Consider the following 21,649-nt stretch of genomic DNA (forward strand, 5'->3'; position numbering starts at 1 on the left):
ACATATTATGGCAGCTGGAAAAATGTTTGCAGCCTACGGATTATTTTATATATTTTACTTGGTTTTCTCTTTACTTGGCAAATTCTTTTTCCACAGTGTAGTGTCACTATTCTATCGTGTCCTCAGTGGCAGATAATTTGATTAAACCTGTGGGGTTTTTTTTTTTTTTTTTCGCCGTGCCACATGGCTTGTGGGATCTTAGTTTCCTGACCAGGGATTGAGGCCGGGCCCTCGTCAGTGAAAGCGTGGAGTCCTGACCACTGGAGCTTCAGGGAATTCCCTATACCTGTGTTTGCCTTGTTAGTTACATAGTCTCAGGACGCTTAGATGCCTCTCTCTGGTCAAGAGTTTGTGGGGGAAAAAATTGTATTTGATACTTACTCTGTTCATCAGGGTTGAATATTCTTTGTCATTTTTCATTTTAGGTGATATAAATTGTTGAATGACCACTGATTATTTTCTGGATCTGACTATATATAATTTCAGAAGAAACAATGGAAAGCCAAGAATTTATTGTAAGTCTTATCAGTTTTCACTCTTTCCTTTTTTCTTCCTAATTTCCATGTTTCACAAATGTCTTGCCAGATTTAGCAAAAAAACCTAAAAAAAAAAAAAAACAAAAACCTGAAACCTGAAAGGACACTCAGTTAAATTTGAATTTCAGATAAACAGTGAATAATTTTTTAGTATAAGTATGTACGTCCCAAATATTGCCCTATATTGTGTCTGGCAACCCTACACATTGGTTATACAAAGTCCTTTGGAACAAATTCTTTGGAAGTTTGGGACCAGGAAATAACTTCTTTCTCTTGAAGGACTGGCATGCCTCTTCTAGATTAGTGGTTTTTAACCTGTTTGGTCTCAGGACCCTTTTATACTCTTAAAAGTTATTGAGGACCCTAAAGAATTTTTGATTATGGGGCTTATATCTATTGCTGTCTTTCATATTAGAAATTATAATGGAAATTTTTTAAATGTTTATTAATTCATTAAAAATAATAAGCCCATTACATTTAACATAGATTACATTTTTAATGAAAAGTTTATGGCCCAAAAACAATAACAGAAACATATTGTAAAGAGTAGCAATGCTATGCATTTTTTGCAAATCCCTTTAATATTTGACTTAATAGAAGACTGCTAGATTCTCAGATCTGCTTCTGCATTCATTCAGAAATTGAATCTTGCAATATTGCATATATATAACCTTGGGAGCTTCTACTAAGTACATGACCAAAGGAATGAGATTGAAATGCATACAACATCATGAAAACAGCTTTGACTTCACAGACCCCTGAAAAAGTCTTGAGGGGGGCACCTTCAGGAGTCTCTGTACTCCTGGACTTTGAGAACTGTACAATTTTTTCCTTCCCACAAATGACTAGGAAGCTCAAAATAGTTTTTGTTGCTCAGTTAACTTTTCAGTTTCTTCCTTAGATTTTACCTCTCCTTTCTCCCCTCCCTTGCCTTTTGCTACCAGGTTTCTTTTGTTGTTGGTGTTTGTTGTTATTGTTATGATATCTGTGCCTTTATTTTGATAAAAGATGTCTTAAATATTTTTTGTACATAGGAAGGGTGTAAAAATATATAACATTTAATACTTGTAAATGGAAACCATTTCTTTCCTTTGTACTTTTGGAAATAAGGTCCTATATACTCATCAAAAGATGAAGAAGTCGAAAGTGTGGCAAGATGGAATTCTGAAGATCACTCACTTAGGAAACAAAGTAAGTGCAAAGCAGTTGACTGCAGAGTCTAAGAGTTGGGTTCTTGCCTTCTGCTTGAATATTAAGAAAACTCTGTAGATGATAAAATCTTAGATATGTCCATAAGCTGATGTGATATGAAAACAGAAGTTGTCAAATGATTCCCATACCACAGTGATTCATTTGTGCATTATAAAAGTTCAGTTAATACTATTTAATTTCTTCTGATTTTTTTTAAAATTAGATTTTCTATGAAACTTTTCAGGAATTTTGGCACACTTTTTTCTTTCTTTGTTTTTTTAAAAATTTGTTTATTTATTTATTTATGGCTGTGTTGGGTCTTTGTTGCTGCATGTGGGCTTTCTCTAATTGCGTTGAGTTGGGGGGCTACTCTTCACTGCAATGCGTGGGCTTCTTATTGCAGTGGCCTCTCGTTGTGGAGCATGGGCTCTAGGCGCACAGGCTTCAGTAGTTGTGGCACGTGGGCTCAGTAGTTGTGGCTCACGGGCTCTAGAGTGCGCAGACTCCGTAGTTGTGGCGCACAGTCTTAGTTGCTCTGTGCCATGTGGGATCTTCCTGGACCAGGGCTCGAACCCATGTCCCCTGCATTGGCAGGCGAATTCTTAACCACTGTGCCACCAGGGAAGTCCTGGCACACTTTTTTTCTTTGCAGGTAATAAGAGTTTAACTATACAGAAGAAACTACTATTAAAATATATTTCTAACACAATAATGCTCACAGTGTAATGGTACATACAGAGTTGACATACCATTTTAGAAAAGCTGCCAGTTTCTGAAATTATGTATAGAATTCTATTTTTGGATTTTCTTTGAATCTGTTATTTTATGATATGATCCTATCAGTCTTGAGAAAATTATTTACTAGGATAATCTTTGACCCTACTAGATATGGTGATCCTTCCTTGGGCTTCTTTTCCCACCCTGATTATCTCCATCTGTCAAATTTTCATGTTCTCTTATCAGTTCTTGTGACCTCATTTAACACCCTTGTCTCTTCCATTCTTCACAACACCTCTTCTTCATTTGACTTCTGTGACACCATGCTCTCCTGATGTTGCTTACTGCCCACTTCTGAGTATTTTCTGTGGGCTCATTCTCTTCCCATACTTAAAATTTTTACTCAGGACTCAGGCCTACATGCTCATATATAAAGATATATAAATTATCTCTGTCTCTCTCTCTTTGTCACTCTCTCTATGGAGAAGACAGATTTATTGTAAGGAATTGGCTTATGTGATCATGGAGGCTGACGAGTCCCACCATCTGTAGTTGGCAAGCTGGAGACCCAGGAGAACTAATAATGTGGTTTTAGTGTTTATGCCAACAGGCTTGAGACCCAGGAAGAGCCAGTATTTCAGTATGAGTCAGAAGGTAGGAAAAAACTGATGTCTCAGCTCAAAGACAGTCAGGCAGGAGGAGTTTTCTCTTACTTGGCGGTTGTGTTCTATATAGGCCCTCCACTGATGGGATGAGGCCCATCCACAGAGCAATCTGCTGTAGTCATTTATTTTATTGAGGTATATTTTTGACATGTAACATTTAAGTTTCAGGTGTACAACTTACTGATTTGATATTTATATACATTGCAGAATGATCATAATAAATCTAGTTACCATCCATCACCATCCATAGTTAGAAAAATTCTTTTTCTTTTCTCTTCCTTGTGATGAGGGCTTTTAAGATTTACTCTCAGCAACTTTCAAATATACAATACAGTGTTATTAACTATAGTCACCATACTGTACATTATATCCCCATGACTTATTTATTTTGTTAGTGGACATTTGTATCTTTTTTTTTTTTTTTTTTTGCTGTACGCGGGCCTCTCACTGCTGTGGCCTCTCCCGTTGCGGAGCACAGGCTCCGGACACACAGGCTCCGCGGCCATGGCTCGCGGGCCCAGCCGCTCCGCGGCATGTGGGATCTTCCGGGATCGGGGCACGAACCCGTGTCCCCTGCATCGGCAGGCGGACTCTCAACCACTGCGCCACCAGGGAAGCCCTGGACATTTGTATCTTTTGACCCCCCTTCACCCATTTGGCCCATCACCCTGTTTTGATTTCTTTAAAAAAAACTTATCAAGTGCTTACTATGTACCAGACATAGTGCTTTAAATGTCTCAACTTACTTAGTCTTTATAACTCCCCTATTAGTTAGGTACTATTTTTATCTTTATTTTATTGATGATGAAGCTGAGGCTCAGAGAGATGAAGCCCATAGATCTCACAGCTAGAAAGTGGAGGAGTCATTTATTAATTTAGATTTTTTGGCTCCAGAGCCCATGACCTAACCATTCTATTGTTTCTTTTAATATTACTAATTTAAAAGAAGAACTTTATTATAGATGAGTTGATAACATATAGGACACATTGACAAGATTGTGGCCTCCTGAATGAAGCCAGCAGTTAAAAGATCTCTATATTCTGTCCTTATTCTACATATCTATCACTCTGAAATTATCACTAAGAGAAAATTTTATCATTTTTTAAATTAACATTTGATTTATTAAAACAGAAAAGTAGGAATTCCCTGGTGGTCTAGTGGTTAGGACTCTGCACTTTTACTGCCGAGGGCCCAGGTTCAATCCCTGGTTGGGGAACTAAGATCCCGCAAGCTGTGCGGCATGGCCAAAGAAAATAAAATAAAAGAGATGGTGGGGAAGGAAATGAGCACTATTCTTTAAAAACAAAAACAAAAACAAAAACAAAAAACAAAAAACCAGAAAAGTAAAAGAAAAACTAGTTTTGCCTTAAGCCTTCAATTTCAGCTTACAGCTCCTATTCAGTTTATAAACCTAGTTTAGTTTAACTTTTAGTTGAGTCCTAGCTTAATATTTAGTCAACTTAAGTCAAACAGGCTAGATACTTTTAAACTAATTAATCCATTCACTGTCCAGTGCTGTTCTGTAAAACTCTGGGGTTTTTTTTTGGGTGTTCTTCCTATTCAGTTAAGGCCAAGTCTTTAAAATCTTATAGAGTTTTTGTTGTGTTAAAAAGACATGTGATTGGATTGGGGCCTCCCTGGTGGCGCAGTGGTTGAGAGTCCGCCTGCCGGTGCAGGGGATGCGGGTTTGTGCCCCGGTCCGGGAGGATCCCACATGCCGCGGAGCGGCTGGGGCCGTGGGCCCGTGGGCCGTGGCCGCTGGGCCTGCGCGTCCGGAGCCTGTGCTCCGCGACGGGAGAGGCCGCGGCAGTGAGAGGCCCGCGTACCGCAAAGAAAAAAAAAAAAAAAAAAAAGACAGATGATTGGATTCTGCCTGTCTTTCATGTCTTCTTTTGGTACAAAATCATAAGTATTAAGGTTATGCTAGTGGTATTATCCAACTTTATCTTCAACTATAGCTTATATTTATTGAGTGTCCATTATATACCTCACACTGATAGGTTACAGGAAAGCAAGATAAATACAAGTTAGTCCCAGAGAGTTTTTCTATGATCCAGGAAAATTAATAATCTCATATCCTAACCCTTGTTCCCAAATCCAAGCTATTGCTTACAGTATTTTTCTTGCTAGTAATGCCTTTTATCTATGTATTCAGATTCTTACTGTCAGGGTTATTCATCTTCCATTAACTGAGTCATCATTCAGTAAACGTATATTGCTGCTGGGCAGTGGGAAAATTCAAATAAGACGTATGGAAGCAGTGTAGAAGAGCAGTTAATGTCAAATAGACATTAGCCTGAATCCTGCTCTTCACTTACTAGATGTGTAATCTTGGCAAGTTATCTAGTTCCTCAAGGCGTATGGTCTCTTCTTTGTAAAATGGGGAAAATGATACTTCATAAAGTTTTCTTGAGGATTAAATAAGAAAACAAATAAACCTCTTAACAAAGTACCTGGCACATTTTAAGCATGCAATGGATAGTAACTGTTATAGTTTTTGTCTTCAAGGGAATTTTATCTAAGGGCCTAAGGATTAGAGTATATACAGAGATATGCTTAAGGGTCTATGAGATTACAAATGAGAGATATCAAAACTGGACTCTGGTTCAGAGAAGTCTTTCCAGATGAAGAGTATTTTTTTGAGTATTTGTTTTGTTTTGTAAACAAAAGTGATAGGTCGGTAGGAGGGGAGCTGAAGATGGTGTCATTGCTGTAATGGTGTGGAGGTGTGGAACAGTGTGAAATATTTCTGGGGAACTATAAACAATTGACTCTGGCTGGAATGAAGGTCCCATGTGCGGAAACTGTAGAATACACAGCTAAAGAGGTAGGCAGGAGCCATATCATGAAGGACTTTGTATGCTCAGCTTGAGGAGCCAGTGAAGAATTAGGAGCAGAAGAATGACATAATCATGTCTCTATTTTAGAAAGATCACTCTGGCATCAATGTCTAACATACCTTTTAAGTTATGTAGGATGAAAGACTGGATTTCGGAAGACAGTTATAATAAAGAGGCTATAGAATAATGTAGATGAAAAGTGATGGGGGTCTGACCAAGGAGGCCTTAGCACTGACAATGGAGAGAAAGGATGATGAGAGCGAAATTGTGAAAATATTATAGAATCTTAAGGTCTTGGATATGGAAGGTGTAGAGAATCCAGAATGACTTTCAGGTTTCTGTAGTATGATTATGGTATTGAGTGAGATAGGATACCTGAAAAAGAAAAGCAAGTTTAGGGGGAACAATGAAGATCTGCAGTTTCATTTTGAACATACCGAATTTGCAGTGTCATCAAAACACTCAAGTAATTGGCGATAGGGACCTGGAACTCAGGAAACAGTTTTGGGCTACTGATGTAGATTGGGAGTACTTGGCATTTAGATGATATTTGAAGCTCCTGGAGTGGATTCGTTCATTCATTTATTTAACAAATACTTTTTGAGCACCTGTTATGAGTTACACACTGTTCTAGCGGATGCAGCAGGTAACAAAACAGTTAAATCCCTGGCTTTGTGGAAATAACATGGAGGAGATAGACCAGTAAACTAAATGAAGATGTATGTCTAGTGAGTTAGGCAAACAACAAGTAGAGTGAGCAAGGGTAAGAATGAAGATAAAGGGGACTATGTAGGCCTTATTGGCTAATGTAGGGACTTTTGTCTTATTCTTTGGTAGCTGTGGAGACATTTGAGCAGGAGTGTGACATGAATTTTGTGAATAATATGCTCAGGGATGGAGAATAGAATGTAAAGAGTAGAGAAGAAAAGATAGGAGACCTTAGAAATACCAAAATTTTTAACTGCTTTATTGAGATATAATTCACACATTTTTCATTACACCCATTTAAAGTATACAACTCGATATATTCACAGAGTTTTGCAACTATTACCGCAGTCTAATTTTAGAATATTTTTGTCACCCCAGAAAGAAATACCATAAAGACACTACTCAGTACCCAACCCCCAGTCCTAATCTACTTACTGTCTCGACACATTTGCGTATCCTGGACTATTCACATGAATGGAATGATACAATAAGTGGTCTTTTGTGAACAACTTTTTTCATTTAGCATGTTTTCAAGGTTCATCCATGTTGAAGCATGTACCAATACTTTATTCCTTTTTATTGCTGAATAATATTCTACGTTATGGATATATCCCACTTTGTTTATCCATTCATCAATTGATGAACTTTTGAGTTGTTTCTACTTTTTGGTATTATGAACAGTGCTGCTCTGAACATTTGTATGCAAGTTTTTCTGAAGACATGTTTTCATTTCTCTGTACGTATATCGTACTTAGGACTGGAATTGCTGGGTCATGTGGTAACTCTGTGTTCAATCTTTTAAGGAACTGCTAACTATTATCCAAAGTGATGGAAACAGCAATGTTGAGGGGGCTAGTAGAGAAGCTGCTATGAAAAATGGCTAGAGAGCTAGAGAGACACGAGGAGAAAGCCAGAAAATGATAATCACCTTGGTTTCCTTTTTCTCCCATATCCTGCACGTTCGATAAGTTTTACTCTTTTTTTAAAAATAAATTTATTTATTTTATTTTTTTATTTTTGGCTGCATTGGGTCTTCGTTGCTGCGCACAGTCTTTCTCTAGTTGCGGCAAGTGGAGGCTACTCTTCGTTGCGCTGTGCGGGCTTCTCACTGCTATGACTTCTTGTTGCAGAGCATGGGCTCTAGGCGTGTTGGCTTCAGTAGTTGTGGCACGCGGGCTCACTAGTTGTGGCTTGCAGGCTCTAGAGAGCAGGCTCAGTAGTGTGGTGCACGGGCTTGGTTGCTCCGTGGCATGTGGGATCTTCCCGGACCAGGGCTTGAACCCATGTCCCCTGTATTGGCAGGCAGATTCTTAACCACTGCGCCACCAGGAAAGCCCAAGTTTTACTCTTTATGCCTCTTATACAACTGTCTTATCCCAGTGCTAATGACTTATTTCAAGCTCTAATTATCTCCTTGATCCTTCATATCACACCATTACAATAATCTCTTTACTGATTGTGTTTCCTGTTTTGCCTCCTGTAACTCATTCCAGTTCTGTCTTCTTCCTGATTCCATTCCAAGATTCTCCTGGTAGGGAATAAGTTGTTGAATTTATGTGTATGCCTTTGCTCTCTTGTGCACATTGAATGGATGCTTAGTAAACATTTGAGATAGATGCACTTTCTAATCCAAGTTTACAAAGTGGGTAATCCTTTCATTACATGATTTACTTATATAACAATTTTTGATTTGCTTTGAAGATGCTTAAGAAAAGTGGAATTGTGTTGTGTCCCTTTTTAACATTTTAACACTTTTTTTGTTTTAATATAGGCAATTCTATACGATGACAAAGGAGAATGTTTGGAGAGTTTATTTCTTAAGTGCCCTGAGGTATTTTAATTTATCTTATTTTTAAGTTATTGTTAAGTCTTAGTTCCTTTGTGAATATTGTTAAATAGTATAGTAATGGTACTAATACTAATAATTATGGCTAGTATTTATTGAACATTTATTATTAGCCAGACTCTGCTAAAAGCTTTTAGGTATTGTTTCATTTAATCTTTATACAACCCTGTGATTTTTATAGATTAGGAGTATAGTACTGAAAATATAAATAACTTGCCCATGCTTATAGAGTTAAAGTGGTAAGGCTGGGATTTGAACCCAGAAAGTGACTCTAAATCTATTATGTGGTTTTGCTAAGCAGAGACCTACAGTGGGATATATTTTGTGAAATTATTCCTATTTAAAATATTTTCTCAAATATTTATTCCATGTTTTCCTCTGTTGGAAAATGGAAGGGAATATTTTAGTGTAAAGAACAAGGATATTAGAATTTGTTTGTTCTTGGTTTATTTCCCACTTTCACATACTTCCTAGCTAACCTAACCGCTCTGTGTTCAGCTTCTCAGCTGCCAAATGTAGACCGGAGACAGACTACTCGGTTGGTGGGAAAGTTAGAAATAGCTTAGGCAAAGTGCCTAGCAGTTTAGTACAGTGATTCTCAAAGTGCTAAAATGCATATTCTTATTATCACTGTGTTGATTTTGGCCATGGTACTTAATCTTTTTTAAAATTTTATGACAGTAGTGGTTGTGGAATTTTTATACTTACCAAAAGAGGGTCTTGGAGAAGCACTGTTTTAGCAGATACTTAGTGATGGTAATGACTGTTGTTATTATTTCATTTAAAATTATTTTATGAGTAAAGATTGAGCCCATTATCTGTGATAATACACAGATTTTGTATATTATCAACTAGGTTGATAATCTTTTTATGCTGCAGTCAGAAGTGGTGGCAAGTGTTGTATTTGTTTATTAAAGTGATTAAAAATGCTTTCTTGGGAATATGATTAAGTAACTAACAATTTATAATAATTTGTGGTAATTATGAGTATGTATCTAATTCACAATAATTTATAAAGATATATATAACTGATTATTTAATAGCTCTAATTGTTTTTTAATTAATTTTTTTTAGCTGCATTGGGTCTTTGTTGCGCACGGGCTTTCTCTAGTTGTGGCGAGCGGGGGCTACTCTTTGTTGCAGTGTGCGGACTTCTCATTGCAGTGGCTTCTCTTGTTGCGAAGCGCGGGCTCAGTAGTTGTGACTCACGGGCTCTAGAGCGCAGGCTCAGTAGTTGTGGCGCACGGGCTTACTTGCTCTGCAGCATGTGGGATCTTCCCGGACCAGGGCTCAAACCCGTGTCCCCTGCGTTGGCAGGCAGATTCTTAACCACTGCATCACCAGGGAAGACCCTAATAGCTCTAATTTAAACATTACATTTAGTTTTATGAATTCTAGGTGAATTGAGAGGAGGCATCTTTTCCTTGCTTGTCTTTGTATCCCCAGCATGTAACAAAAGTTCTCATATAGGTCCCTAATATGTATTTTTTTAATATAAATTTATTTATTTATTTTTGGCTGTGTTGGGTCTTCGTTGCTATACATGGGCTTTCTCTAGTTGCGGCAAACGGGGGCTACTCTTTGTTGCGGTGTATGAGCTTCTCGTGGAGGTGGCTTCTCTTGTTGTGGAGCATGGGCTCTAGGCATGAGGGCTTCAGTAGTTGTGGCTTGCGGGCTCTAGAGTGCTGGCTCAGTAGTTGTGGCGCACGGGCTTAGTTGCTCCGCGGCATGTAGGATCTTCCTGGACCGGGGCTCGAACCCGTGTCCCCTGCATTGCCAGGCAGATGCTTAACCACTGCGCCACCAGGGAAGTCCCCCTAATATATATTGTTGAATAAACAAATCAGTGAATTTTTTTGTTGTATTACTTTTTTTTGTGCTTGTTGATAGTTAACTAGTGCATAGTAATCAATAATTTAGTCTTTGATTCATTCATTCAACAACTATTTATTGAATATCCATTGTGTCTTTGCTTGTGCTAGAAGCTTATTGGAACACATAGGTAATCAAATAATTAGATGTATATGATTTTGATGTTAATTCTTTAAAATTTAGGTGAAACCTGGAGATGATTTAGAAAGTGATCGATACTTAATCACAGTTGAGGAGGTTAAAGTTACTGGAAGCACAGCTGTCAAACAGGATGTTGTTAAAGAAGCACCAGCATTGAATTCAAAGAGGTTTATATCTTCTGGCCGGTCCCTTGGGTGTCAGCCTGCTAGTTTAAAAAGGAAGTTTGCTGTAAGTTTCTCTGTTGAAAATAGTAAAACAATATATATTTATAAAATTGTTTTAAGAAGTAGTGAATTGTGAAGCTATTGTACTGTATGATTAAAACAGTGCTTCATAGTATATGCTTAGGTAGAAAGGAAGTAAACCTTAATCTTAATACAAATGAGTGTTTGCATTTTAGCTTAGCAAACTTTGTATCTTAATTATTACTTTACCTCGTAAAACACCCACATTCCTTTTTCTTTTTTTTTTTTTAGTCAGTTCATTTTACATTTTCTTTATAGGTTATAGAACAGCTAATAATTGTTTAATATTTTTAGGGTTTTCAAGGACCACGTCAAGTGCCAAAGAAAATGGTTATTACAGAAAATAATGAATCAGCTGCTTCATTTGAAGCTAAGAAGCCTGGTCCTATTTTTCTTTCTCCGTTCTACAGCACACCTCCTTTGTTTTCTACAGTTGGCAAGAAAGATATAAATAATATACCAACAGACCCTGAGAACATTGCCACTTACGAGAACAGAGAGAGAAATGGCATAGCTTTTTCTTCGCTTGTCTCTACTTCGTCCTTCAAGCTTAACCCAGAAATGCTATGTGAAGAAAATTATTTTTCCTCTCCTGTCAATTTTGTAAATAAGCATTCAGATTCTTTACTGACCAATGAGCCCATGAAAAGAGATAGTTTGGTATCTCACAGTTTAGGAGTTTCACAAAATACTAGAAGCAAAGCCCAAATATTAGCTCTTCTGAAGTCCAAATCAACTAGTACATCTAAGGAACTAAAATCTGAGATTACAGGACATTGCCCTCAGATGCAACCACAAGGAAGTTTAAAAATTCCTACTAAACCAAAGTGCTTAATTGCACAGGAAGAGTATGCTGAGGTGAAGAGCACAGAAAGTTTACACTACCAGCATCAATCAGAAGATACCATGAGAAATAAAAGCCGGTGGGCCATGTATTTATCCTCACAGAGTTTGCCTATACATTCCTCTACTGTAGATGGAAATGATACAGAAAAAACCCCCAAGGCCCGAGTTGGTAATTTAAACTTGAAAGACCTTTTGGTGCAAAAAAGGGTACAGTTCTTTGAAACAGGTGCTGAAAATGGAAAAAACTATAACGAAGACAAGCCAGTAGATGATAATGATCAAACCTGGGATCAAGAAGGAAAATTAGAAATTCCTTCATTCTGTGAAAGCAGCAGCTTACCAGTTACCTGTAGTAACGCAGAAAATGATGGCTTGTTATCAGAATCTGACATTCAAGAAAATAATAAAAGACCTCTTAATCCAAATGACCAGTTGGGCATAAAAGGATCAATTCTCATTAGAAAAAAAGCTCAGGAGATAGATATACGTGGAACACCAGAAAAGGAGTATAAACATCTACAAATTGAATCTTCACTAAGTAACAATCCTGGGATCTCTGATGATAATACTGACATATTTTCTAAAAGTAGTACTAATAATGAACTCCTTAATAATATTCATGAACCTATGAGTAATGTAACACAGCCACTTGTGGAAATCACATTTAATCTAAAGAATTTTGAAACCAGTGACACTGAGGAGGAATCACAGGAAAGCAACAGAATTTCCCAGGATTCAGAGGGTTGGGTGAAAGAAACTTTGGTTAATGACGGCAATTCAAGATGTGAGAATATAAGCTGTAAAGAAGTTGGCAGTGAACACTTGCCTCTCTTAACATCTACTGGGGGCAAACTATCAGAGACATTTCCTGTGAAAGACATTCTGCCATCACAGTTTTGTGATAAAACGTGTGTAGGTTTTGACAGAAGACCTTGGAAAGCTGGAAACACTGGAAAAGAAACAGAGGAGGAGTGGAGTGACACATTAAGCAATTTTGACTCATCCTTAGAGTGGACTGATGATGTATATGCAGAAAATAATGAAGGCAATAATAAATCTATTAGTGCTTCATTCCCAAATAAATCTGAAAGTATAAACACAAATTTACATATTCCTCATTTTTTAAACATAGCCACTCATCAGAATCCTGAAAAAAACCTATTTTCAGAACAAGCTCAGCCTCGGCCTTTTATTATGGGAAGTGGCTTGGACAAAAATACCAACCAGGTTTTACCATTAACCTCTAGCAGTGACAACAGTATCCAGCTATTAAATGCCAGTCAGATTCACTCTGAAGAATGTATTGCACTTGATAAATCACATACCCAAGTTTCCAATTCTTTGTTTTACCCTTTGGGAGAAAAACATCCTATTTCCAAAGACACAGAATCACATATTCCTGAATCTGAAAACTTGGAAAGGACTAGAAGTTTACCCCAGGACCATATTGATGTAGAAACTGCTGGAGAAAGCAAACAATACTGGAATAATCCTAGACATTCTTCAGAACTTTCCAGATTAGTAAATAGCATTTCCCTATTAAAATCATTGTCTGAACACAGTACGGCTTTGGAAGGCTTGGAAGTATTGAAAAAGAGGAATACCGCTTTTAAACAACAAGGAACTCGGCAGACAGATGAGCCAGATAGCAATCCTGAAGGTTAGAATGTCATGTCTGTTTTGGATTGTTCTCTTTATAGTTCAAAGGATGAGAAGATATTTGCTCTGGAGGCTACATTAAGAATTACATGGTATTTAAATAGGTAATACATGTACTTGATAAAATCAACTCTAATAGAGGATAATATAGTGAAAAGTAAGTCTCCTTCCTACCACAGCCCTTCAGTCCACTCAGAATTAGCAATCTTCTTCCAGAGTATCCTTTCAAAAATATGTGTATATAAGCATATATAGGCACATCTAAGCAAATATGTGTGTGTGTTATAATCCATTCCTGTCGTTATACATTTTTGGTCATGTGCTAGGAGATACTTTTTTAAGAAAAAAGTCATGAGCTCATATTGATATCTCTTAACTCCAGTTCTAAACCACAGGGTTCTTCCTTTCTTCCCTTCATTCCATAATTGTGTTTCTTTATTCTCAGAGTGGAAAGGGTCCTGGTGCCCAGCAGCCTCAGTATATTTACTTCCTCAATTCTATGTTGCACACCAAATGGTTTCCAAATTGTTAAACCAATATCACTACTGGCAAAAAAATTTGTAAATTTGTAAAGTTTACCAATTCCTTGGAGTTTTTCTTTGTTTGCATTTTTTTTTAAAACTGGTTGTGTTTTGTTTCTTTGTGTTTAGAGTACATCCTGAGAGCATCGTCTGTATTTTGTATGAGGATATAGTTGATTTATTCTTAAAAAAATTTTTTTTCTGACTATGTAAAATATTAACTGAGTACAAAAATCAAAACTGTATAAAGACATATACTCAGATTCCTTCCTTACGCCTTCCATCCTATTCCTACCTGCTGTAGGTAACCAATATATCATACTTGTGGTCTGGTTTTTATTTTTATTTTTTTTTGCAAAAATAAACACCTCCCTGTATATATTCTTGTTTCCCCTTTTTCAACATAAGATACCGTGCTCTGTATTTTTTAGCACCTTGCTTCTTTTCACTTAATAATATATCCTGGAAATCACTACCTATCACTTCATAGGACTCATCCTCATTTTATTTGTTTATAGCTATATAATATTTTACTGTGTGGATGAACCATCATTTTTGCAAGCAGTCTCCAGTATTTTGCTATTGCAAATAATGTGACAATAAGTAACTTTATATATCTGTATCTATATAACTATATGGACTTTTTGCATGTTACTGCAGGTGTGTCTTCAGGGCAAATTCCTAGCAGTAAGGTTGTTGGGTAAAGGTGTGTCTTTGTTAGATACTTCAAAATTCTCTTGAAGGAATCATACCATTTCTCTTTCCCACCAATAATGTATGAGAGTACCTGTTTCTCCATAGCATTGCCAGTAGAGTATTTTGCCAAGCTTTTGAATTTTTACTAATCTAATAAATGAGAAATGAGAGTGTATTATAAATTTGTATTTCTATCACTACAAGTGAAATTGAGCTTTTCATATGTTTAAGCATCATTTGTATGTCTTTTTTCATGAATTGTCTGCTCTACTCTTTTTTCCAGTCTTTTAATGGTTGTTGGTCTTTTATTCTCTTTTACTTGGAAGAGCTCTTTATATATTAGAAATAGCAGCCCTTTGTCTATGTTGCAGATATTTTCTTTCAGTATGTCATTGATTGGTCTTTTGACTTGGCTTGTGGTACGTTGCCAATAGCATTTTTTTTTTAGAAAAATAATATTATAGGACATAAATATTATGTGCACGTGAATGTGAATGAACAGTGTACTCAAAAGTTAAAATTGAACTCTTCTTTGAATATCTCAAGGAATCCCTGAGAAAAATAGGAATAAATTATTGTACCTAGTAAAATGTTTCTTTCAAATGTAGTTAAATATGATGACTATTATTACAGTTTATTTTCTTTTTTAAAAAAATAAATTTATTTATTTATTTTTGGCTGCATTGGGTCTTCGTTGCTGCTTGTGGGCTTTCTCTAGCTGTGGCAAGTGGGGGGGCTACTCTTCGTTGTGGTGCACGGGCTTCTCACTGTGGTGGTTTCTTCTGTTGTGGAGCACGGGTTCTAGGCACGCAGGCTCAGTAGTTGTGACGCATGGGCTTAGTTGCTCTGCGGCATGTGGGATCTTCCCGGACTGGGGCTGGAACCTGTGTCCCCTGCATTGGCAGGCGGATTCTTAACCACTGTGCCACCAGGGAAGTCCCTACGGTTTATTTTCTAAAAAATTAAAAATAAGAAGAAACCTATTGAAAAATAAATATGGGTAGATGTAGTTATGCAATGTCATATAAGGATATAAATTCCTAATATGAAGGTTTAGAAATTACAGAATTTAGTTTTGGGAAATTTATTCTTTTTTCTTATCAAGTTGGAAAAGAAGATTACAGTTGATTCTCATTATTTGTGGTGGTTGTGTTCTATAAAGTTACCAAACAGTGGATTAGTGAAAAATAGGCCATTGCTTTTTGGAGAAATGCAGGGTTAGTTTCCTTCAGACCTCTGGTCAGAACATTTTCATCAACTGATGAGTACAAAACCTTGTTTTATGTGTGTTTTCATTTAAAGATGCCTTATTTAATATATATTGGTGATTGATTAACACTGAACTTATGACCAATAGCACTGTAACTAACTCATGCCTGAATGAAACTTACCACATGTTTCCTACATAAGGGACATCAGAGCCTTCTTGCACTTAGGAACACTAGGCAGCACTATGCTTAGGGAACATTTTAAATAGCAAAGTCACCAATAAAAAGCCCCCAAATATGAAAAATGTACTAAATAGATCACAAAAAGGACACTTGTTTGTAGCATGAGGGCTGGAATTAGAAGGCAGAATGTCGCCTTGTTCTACCTCAGCTGGGAATGTGCATGTCAAGCAACTCATTTTTTGTAGCTCTGCATGTCTGTAGATGACCTCAGAAACACAGTATTGATTTGGGGGTTACAGATAAATTTTAGCAAGTAGGCGGAATCTGTGAATAATGAGGATTGACTGTATTTTCTGACATAAATATATTTCTCTAAAAAGGATTAAGTTGGTTTTTTTGAGACAATTTGAGAATTGGAATTTTTTTTATTGGAATATAGCAAATTACTTCATGGATTTTAATACAGAATTAGAGAAGAATCTGTTTTACCACCATTTTAGAATGTGTGAAAGTGTTAAAAAACATTTTCTCCATTATCTTCAAGTTTTTGTGAGATGACTGGATATACTTTAGAAATGTTAATTTAGAATTTTATTCTTGAGTGAAGGCAGTAAAGGGAAAAATAATTTTCATCCAGTGCCTTTTTAAAATTCCTTTTATAAATAACCTCGTTCCAAAATCCACTTATTTTTGTTTCATTTGGTATAGTCTGAATGTTTACAGGAAAATAATGAAACCAAAAGTAACAATTGGCAAAAAGTGAAGTTTGCACTCGATATGGCTATTTTTTTTTAAGTTATTGAATGCCTTTTTAAAAAATTAATTAATTATTTGTGTGGCTGTGTTGGGTCTTTGTTGCTGTGTGCGGGCTTTTCTCTAGTTGTGGCGAGTGGGGGCTACTCTTCGTTGTGGTGCATGGGCTTCTCACTGCGGTGGCTTCTCTTGTTGTGGAGCACGGGCTCTAAGCGCGCGGGCTTTAGTAGTTGCGGCACACGGGCTCAGTAGTTGTGGCTTGCGGGCTCTAGAGTGCAGGCTCAGTAGTTGTGGCGCATGGGCTTAGTTGTTCCACGGCATGTGGGATCTTCCTGGACCAGGGCTTGAACCCATGTCCCCTGCATTGGCAGGCAGATTCTTATCCACTGCGCCACCAGGGAAGCCCATGGCTATTTTTTTTAACGGTAGTTATCACTAAAATTATAGTCTTATTGGTGATTATTGAATTTCTTTTAAGGGAAAAATCCCATTTTAAACAGATACCTGATAAGGTGGTTTGGCCTAACCACCATGTCCTCCTTTTTTTTTTTTCTTTATGCACTTTCCTTTCTTTCTTTTTTTTTTTTTTCCTTTTTTCCTTTAACAGCTTTATTGGAGTATAATTGCTTTACAGTGTTGTGTTAGCTTCTGCTGTATAACAGTGAATCAGCTATATGCATACGTATATCCCCATATCCCTTCCCTCTTGCGTCTCCCTCACACCCTCCTTATCCCACCCCTCTAGGTGGTCTCACAGCACCGAGCTGATCTCCCTGTGCTATGCAGCTGCTTCCCACTAGCTATCTATTTTACATTTGGTAGTGTATATATGTCATTGTTACTCTCTCACTTCGTCCCAGCTTACCCTTCCCCCTCCCCGTGTCCTCAAGTTCATTCTCTACGTCTGCATCTTTATTTCTGTCCTGCCCCTAGGTTCATCAGAACCATTTTTTTTCTAGATTCCATATATATGCGTGAGCATACCATTTGTTTTTCCGTTTCTGACTTAGTTCACTCTGTATGACCAACTCTAGGTCCATCCACCTCACTACAAATAACTCAATTTTGCTTCCTTTTATGGCTGAGTAATATTCCATTGTATATATGTGCCACATTTTCTTTATCCATTCATCTGTTGATGGACACTTAGGTTGCTTCCATGTCCAGGCTGTTGTAAATAGTGCTGCAATGAATATTGTGGTACATGACTCTTTTTGAATTATGGTTTTCTTAGGATATATGCCCAGTAGTGGGATTGCTGGGTCGTATGGTAGTTCTATTTGTAGTATTTTAAGGAACCTCCATACTGTTCTCCTTAGTGGCTGTATCAATTTACATTCCCACCAACTGTGCAAGAGGGTTCCCTTTTCTCCGCAACCTCTCCAGCATTTATCGTTTGTAGATTTTTTGATGATGGCCATTCTGACTGGTGTGAGGTGTAACCTCACTGTAGTTTTGATGTGCATTTCTCTAGTGATTAGTGATGTTGAGCATTCTTTCATGTGTTTGTTGGCAATCTATATCTTCTTTGGAGAAATGTCTATTTAGGTCTTCTGCCCATTTTTGGATTGGATTGTTTGTGTTTCTGATATTGAGCTGCATGAGCTGCTTGTAAATTTTGGAGATTAATCCTTTGTCAGTTGCTTCATTTGCAAATATTTTCTCCCATTCTGAGGGTTGTCTTTGTCTTCTTTATGTTTTCCTTTGCTGAGCAAAAGCTTTGAAGTTTCATTAGGTCCCATTTGTTTATTTTTGTTTTTATTTCCATTTCTGTAGGAGGTGGGTCAAAAAGGATCCTGTTATGTTTTATGTCATAGAATGTCCTGCCTACATTTTCCTCTAAGAGTTTTATAGAGTCTGGCCTTACATTAAGGTCTTTAATCCATTTTGAGTTTATTTTTGTGTATGGTGTTAGGAAGTGTTCTAATTTCATTCTTTTACATGTAGCTGTCCAGTTTTCCCAGCACCACTTATTGAAGAGGCAGTCTTTCCTCCATTGTATACTCTTGCCTCCTTTATCAAAGATTAGGTGACCATATATGTGTGGGTTTATCTCTGGGCTTTCTATCCTGTTCCATTGATCTATATTTCTGTTTTGTGTCATACCATACTGCCTTGATTACTGTAGCTTTGTAGTATAGGGTGAAGTCTGGGAGCCTGATTCCTCCAGCTCCGCTTTTCTTAAGATTGCTTTGGCTATTCGGGGTCTTTTGTGTTTGCATACAAATTGTGAAATTTTTTGTTCTAGTTCTGTAAAAAATGCCATTGGTAGTTTGATAGGGATTGCACTGAATCTGTAGATTACTTTGGGTAGTATAGTCATTTTCACAATGTTGATTCTTCCAATCCAAGAACATGGTATATCTCTCCATCTGTTTGTATCATCTTTAATTTCTTACATCAGTGTCTTATAGTTTTCTGCATACAGGTCTTTTGTCTCCTTGGGTAGGTTTATTCCTAGGTATTTTATTCTTTTTGTTGCAGTGGTAAATGGGAGTGTTTCCTTAATTTCTCTTTCAGATTTTTCATCATTAGTGTATAGGAATGCAAAAGATTTCTGTGCACTAATTTTGTATCCTGCAACTTTACCAAATTCATTGATTAGCTCTAGTACTTTTCTGGTAGTATCTTTAGGATTCTCTATGTATAGCATGTCATCTGCAACAGTGACAGTTTTACTTCTTCTTTTCCGAACTGGATTCCTTTTGTTTTTCTTCTCTGATTGCTGTGGCTAAAACTTCCCAAACTATGTTGAATAATAATGGTGAGAGTGGGTAACCATGTCTTGTTCCTGATCTTAGAGGAAATGGTTTCAGTTATTCACCATTGAGAATGATGTTGGCTGTGGGTTTGTCATATATGGCCTTTATTATGTTGAGGTAGGTTCCCTCTATGCCCACTTTCTGGAGAGTTTTTATCATAAATGGGTGTTGAATTTTGTCAAAAGCTTTTTCTGCTTCTATTGAGACGATCATATGGTTTTTATCCTTCATTTTGTTAATATGGTGTATCACATTGATTGATTTGCATATATTGAAGAATCCTTGCATTTCTGGGATAAACCCCACTTGATCATGGTGTACGATCCTTTTAATGTGCTGTTGGATTCTGTTTGCTAATATTTTGTTGAGGATTTTTGCATCTGTGTTCATCAGAGATATTGGCCTGTAGTTTTCTTCTTTTGTGACATTTTTGTCTGGTTTTGGTATCAGGGTGATGGTGGCCTAGTAGAATGAGTTAGAGAGTGTTCCTCCCTCTGCTATATTTTGGAAGAGTTTAAGAAGGGTGGGTGTTAGCTCTTCTCTAAATGTTTGATAGAATTTGCCTGTGAAGCCATCTGGTCCTGGACTTTGGTTTGTTGGAAGATTTTTTTTTTTTTTTTTGCGGTACACGGACCTCTCACTGTTGTGGCCTCTCCCGTTACGGAGCACAGGCTCCGGACGCGCAGGCTCAGCGACCATGGCTCACGGGCCCAGCCGCTCCGCGGCATGTGGGATCTTCCCAGACCGGGGCACGAACCCGTGTCCCCTGCATCGGCAGGTGGACTCTCAACTACTGTGCCACCAGGGAAGCCCTGTTGGAAGATTTTAAATCACAGTTTCAATTTCAGTGCTTGTGATTGGTCTATTTATATTTTCAATTTCTTCCTGGTTCAGTCTCAGAAGGTTGTGCTTTTCTAAGAATTTATCCATTTCTTCCAGGTTGTCCATTTTATTGGCATGTAGTTGCTTGTAGTAATCTCTCACGATCATTTGTATTTCTGCAGTGTCAGTTGTTACTTCTCCTTTTTCATTTCTAATTCTGTTGATGTGAATCTTCTCACATTTTTTCGTGATGAGTCTGGCTAATGGTTTATCAATTTTATCTTCTCAAAGAACAAGCTTTTAGTTTTATTGATCCTTTTTTTTTTTTTTTTGCTGTATGCGGGCCTTTCACTGTTGTGGCCTCTCCTGTTGCGGAGCACAGGCTACGGACACACAGGCTCAGTGGCCATGGCTCACGGGCCCAGCCACTCCACGGCATGTGGGATCCTCCCGGACTGGGGCACGAACCCGTGTCCCCTGCATCGGCAGGTGGACTCTCAACCACTGCGCCACCAGGGAAGCCCCAGTTTTATTGATCTTTGATGTTGTTTCCTTCATTTCTTCTTCATCTGTTTCTGATCTGATCTTTATGATTTCTTTCCTTCTGCTAACTTTGGGGTTTTTTTGTTCTTTCTCTAATTGAGTTAGGTATAAGTTTAGGTTGTTTATTTGAGTATTTTCTTGTTTTTTGAGGTAGGATTGTATTGCTATAAACTTCCCTCTTAGAACTGCTTTTGCTGCATACCGTAGGTTTTGGGTTGTTGTGTTTTCATTGTCATTTGTTTCTAGGTATTTTCTGATTTCCTCTTTGATTTCTTCAGTGATCTCTTGGTTATTTAGTAGTGTATTGTTTGGCCTCCATGTGTTTGTATTTTTTACAGTTTTTTTTCCTGTAATTGATATCTAGTCTCATAGCGTTGTGGTTGGGAAAGACACTTAATATGATTTCAATTTTCTTAAATTTAGTAAGGCTTGATTTGTTCCCCAGAATATGGTCTGTCCTGGAGAATGTTCCATGAGCACTTGAGAAGAAAGTGTATTCTGTTGTTTTTGGATGGAATGTCCTATAAATATCAGTTAAGTCCATCTTGTTTAATGTGTCATTTAAAGCTTTTGTTTCCTTATTTATTTTCATTTTGGATGATCTGTCCATTCGTGAAAGTGAGGTGTGAAAGTCCCCTACTATTACTGTGTCACAGTTGATTTCCCCTTTTATGGCTGTTAGCATTTGCCTTATGTATTGAGGTGCTCCTATGTTGGGTGCATATATATTTATAATTGTTATATCTTCTTCTTGGATTGATCCCCTGATCATTGTGTAGTGTCCTTCCTTGTCTCTTGTAACATTCTTTATTTTAAAATCTATGTTTTCTGATATGAGTATTGCTACTCCAGCTTTCTTTTGATTCCCATTTGCATGGAATATCTTTTTCTATC

At 37.4% G+C, this 21,649-nt stretch overlaps 1 protein-coding gene across 5 annotated transcripts in view; it reads left to right on the plus strand.

Annotated features, from left to right (window-relative positions):
• Window positions 1-21,649, plus strand: part of ZGRF1 (zinc finger GRF-type containing 1) — a 72,321-nt gene that overhangs the window by 3,138 nt on the left and 47,534 nt on the right. For 3 of the 5 annotated variants that reach the window (XM_082631050.1, XM_082631046.1, XM_082631049.1), the window contains exons 1-5: window positions 480-515; window positions 1,647-1,727; window positions 8,430-8,489; window positions 10,560-10,745; window positions 11,057-13,268. In XM_082631050.1, the coding sequence (XP_082487176.1) occupies window positions 495-515; window positions 1,647-1,727; window positions 8,430-8,489; window positions 10,560-10,745; window positions 11,057-13,268 (2,560 nt within the window). In that variant the 5' untranslated portion in view covers window positions 480-494. Of the gene's footprint in view, window positions 1-425; window positions 516-1,646; window positions 1,728-8,429; window positions 8,490-10,559; window positions 10,746-11,056; window positions 13,269-21,649 lie in introns of those variants that run through there. The other 2 variants (XM_082631047.1, XM_082631048.1) reach the window with 1 other exon arrangement.

The sequence above is a fragment of the Mesoplodon mirus genome (genome assembly GCF_964341445.2).
Source record: "Mesoplodon mirus genome assembly, chromosome: 2".
Lineage (NCBI taxonomy): Eukaryota > Metazoa > Chordata > Mammalia > Artiodactyla > Ziphiidae > Mesoplodon > Mesoplodon mirus.